Below are 3,929 nucleotides of genomic sequence, written 5' to 3'. Positions count from 1 at the left end.
GTTATGGTTGGAGAAGACATTGGTTTTAATGTTGAAATTATATTAAAATAGTGTGGTTTTAACACTAAAATAGAGTTAATAGGCACCCATAAACAGTAGTTTCTTTTTTCTGAGCAACTAAAACAGTAGTTTCTAGTTTCTAATCAACAATATCCATTATGGATTATTTTTTTTTGTTGCTAATAGATATATTGATTCTCACACTTGTATTTATTTGTCATGACTCACTTGAGTATATATAGTAAATATTTGAAATCTGATTTATATTCGTATTCATCTTAAAACAATCAGAAATCGGATATGTGATATCTTGAATATAATAATACCAGTTAAAAGGATACTGAATCAGAATTTTCCTATTGGTGATTTGTGAAAGATTCTCGTTTCGTTTATAGAAAATATGCTGTTAGGTTCGAGTGTGATTGATGTGATATTTGGATATTAGCAAGTCCAAAAAAAACCATTTCGTATTTTTGAACAAGAGAAAGCTGTCCTGCAAAATTACAAGGCAAAAAAGAAAAGGCCCGTATATAGGTAGGGCTGTTATAAAGCCCACATAGATAGATATTTACAGGCCTGTAGGACACATCATCGTTTGAACTTTCCTAAAAAGTAGGACCCACGCGGCGTGAAGGAGAAGAAGGCCAAACTAGACCGGTGATAAGTCAATCGTCAACTACAAAACCGGTTGACGTGGCATTCAATCTGACGCATCGAAGAAGAGGAAGTTTTAATATGTCGACAAACCGTCAAGTGGAGGGAGAGACACGACAAACACTTCTTTTGAAGTTTCCAACAAAACAGGTTCGCGACATTGAAAGACAAACGCGTCTTCTTCACCCATTCCCTCTTCTTCTTCTTCTTCTGTATATTATCCACAGTTTATGTTTCTCTCTCCGTGGTTCATAATCATAAAGAACATTGCTTAATTCTTCGTGGCGTCGTCTGTTTTACTCTTTGACTTCAATCCACACTGCTTGCAAGATTCGATCTCTCTGCCTCATTATTCCGATGGTCTTTGGATCGTTCTTCTCTTCTCTCAAGTTCTGGGGAAATTCTCAGGTAACCCTTGTTAAACTATATAATCTAATCTCTCCTTGATACATTTACATAAGTTAGTTATTTATGTTATTACACAAAGAGTTGTAACTCTTCATGTTGTGTCCTTTAGTATAAAGAGTTATGTCTCTTATACTTGTATTGATTCGATCTCTATATAAAGATCAATCATCTGTTGTAAACATATCACCGAATCTCAATAATACAAAAGTATTTTCAGTAAAGTTTATAAGCCTGAAACGTCTATCTTATTCTTTCTCTCGAACTCGTGTGTAACACACTGTGATCATTGTGTAACACAAGCGGTTGGTAAAAGATTAACATGGTATCAGAGCTTTACGTTTGAGAGGACAAAGAAAAAAGCACTAGTAACAGAAACACTTGGCGTGGAGAAAAGGAGGCTAGAGGATTTTGTCATACGATTTCGGAATCACTCGAAACGATGAAGAATCAAGTAATCCCCATATTTGATGGAGAGAAGTACGACTTCTGGAGCATCAAGATGACAACCATTCTCAAGACCAGGAAGTTATGGTCTGTGGTTGAAGAAGGCGTAGCAGCCCCACCAGCACAAGTGGATGAAACCCCTGAAACAGCAAGGGCAAGATCGCTTAGAGAAGAAGCGATGATGAACGATACATTGGCTTTGCAAATCTTGCAAACTGCTGTATCGGATCATATATCTCACGGATTGCAGCAGCATCAACATCCAAAGAGGCGTGGGATGCATTGAAGGAGGAGTATGAAGGCTCTCCTCAAGTTCGTTTGATTAAACTTCAAACATTGCGAAGGGAGTATGAGAATCTGAAGATGTATGAGAATGAAGACATTAAGGTCTTCACAGATAAGATAGTTGAATTGGCAAATCAATTAACTTATCATGGTGAACAGAAGTCAGATGTTCAACTCATACAAAGATACTCATCTCTCTCCCAGCCAAGTTCGATAGCATAGTCAGTGTGTTGGAGCAAACAAGCGATTTGACTTCAACAAAGATGACAGAGTTGATCGGGATCTTGAAGGCTCATGAAGCAAGGCTGGCTGCAAGAGAAGAAAGCACCAGTGAAGGAGCATTCGATGCTCGTGTTAAACACAAAAATTCTGGTGTTACACAAGACAACTCAAAGCGCCAGGAGGCAAGAAGTGGTGCGGTTTCTGCAAGAGAAACAACCACAATGAGAGCGAGTGTTGGAGGAAACAGAAGAAGGAAGATCCAAAGAAGGATCACAGAAGTAACAAGGAGTGTTACAATTGTGGCAAGTTAGGCCACTTTGCAAATCAGTGCTACTCAAAGAAGAAAGAGAAGGCACATGTGAGTCTCGAAGAAGATTCAAATGAAGATCACATGTTGTTCAGTGCGAGCGAAGCAGCAACAACAGTGATGGAAGATGTCTGGTTAGTAGACAGTGGAGCAACTAATCATATGACAAAGGAGGAGAGTTACTTCTCAAAGCTTGATAGGAGTATCAAGGTTCCAATAAAGATTGGAAATGGAAGCACAGTCATGACAGCCGGTAAAGGAGACATTACCGTCATGACCAAAGGTGGCAAGAAGACCATCAGAAATGTATTCTTGGTTCCGGGTTTGGCAAAAATTTGTTGAGTGTTCCACAAATTGTTTTCAAGCGGATACCGGGTGAGTTTCCAAGAGAAGAGATGCATCATAGATGATGCAAAAGGAAGGAGGATAATGGATATCCCAATGACTCACAAAAGCTATCGAATCAGGATGAGTTCGGCTCAGGTAGAAGAGGCCTTGAGCGCTAGTGAGCAAGGAAAGATGGAGACATGGCACAAGAGACTTGGTCATGTAGGCGACAAAAGGTTGCAACAAATGCAAGACAAAGACTTGGTAAAGGGATTACCAAAGTTTAAAGTCAAGAAGGAAGCATGTGAGGCGTGTAGACTTGGAAAGCAATCACGCAAAAGCTTCCCAAAGGAATCTCAAACTAAGACAAGAGAGAAGCTTGAGATTGTACATACGGATGTATGTGGGCCGATGCAGCACCAGTCTGTTGATGGAAGCCGATACTTTTTGCTATTCTTGGATGATCATACTCACATGTGTTGGGTATACTTCATGAAGCAAAAGTCAGAGACATTCTCACTGTTCAAGAAGTTCAAAGCAATGGTGGAGAAGCAGTCGGATTGTACCATCAAGACACTGAGATCAGATGGAGGTGGTGAGTTCACTTCACGAGAATTCAACCAGTTCTGTGAAGAAGAAGGAATCAATAAGCAAGTCACCTTGCCTTATTCACCACAACAAAATGGTGTAGCAGAGCGCATGAATAGGACCTTGGTGGAGATGCTAGATCGATGTTGGCAGAGCCAAGACTTACCGCTCAAGTTAGGCAGAAGCGGTATACACTGCCTCATATCTTCAAAACCGTCTGCCATCAAAGGCAATAGAAGAAGATGTCACTCCTATAGAGAAGTGGTGTGGACACAAGCCAGATGTGTACACATGAGAATGTTTGGTAGCATATGCTACATACATATCCCCAAATCAAAAGAGGAGGAAGCTAGACGTCAAGGCAAAGCGTGGAGTCTTTGTTGGATATTAGCAACCAATCCAAAGGCTATTAGAGATTCTCATTTTGGAGAATGAGAAGATTGAAGTATCAAGAGATGTCGAGTTTGAAGAAGGAAAGAAGTGGGATTGGAAACAAAAGCAAGAAGAAGTGAGGACGGACATTGGAGTTGTCTATGGAAGACTCTCATCGCCTGAGGATCAAACCGAAGGTGCATCCAGTCCTGAGGAACAAACCGAAGGTGCATCCAGTCCTGAGGAACAACAATTTGGTGGTACTTTCAGTCCTATTTCTTTTCAAAATGATGATCATGATACTAGTAGTGGAGATGAAGAA

At 40.1% G+C, this 3,929-nt stretch overlaps 1 protein-coding gene across 1 annotated transcript in view; it reads left to right on the top strand.

The window, feature by feature from the left end:
- The first annotated feature begins 279 nt into the window (after positions 1-279).
- Positions 280-3,929, top strand: part of LOC103839503 (lipid phosphate phosphatase 1) — a 9,714-nt gene continuing 6,064 nt past the window's right edge. Inside the window, exon 1 of the mRNA XM_009116000.3 lies at positions 280-1,062. Within this exon, the coding sequence (XP_009114248.1) occupies positions 1,012-1,062 (51 nt within the window). The 5' untranslated portion in view covers positions 280-1,011. The remainder of the gene's footprint in view (positions 1,063-3,929) is intronic.

This window comes from Brassica rapa, chromosome A09 (genome assembly GCF_000309985.2).
Source record: "Brassica rapa cultivar Chiifu-401-42 chromosome A09, CAAS_Brap_v3.01, whole genome shotgun sequence".
Lineage (NCBI taxonomy): Eukaryota > Viridiplantae > Streptophyta > Magnoliopsida > Brassicales > Brassicaceae > Brassica > Brassica rapa.
The sequence above is the reverse complement of the archived record's forward strand: the minus strand, read 5'-3'. Positions and strand labels throughout refer to the sequence as shown.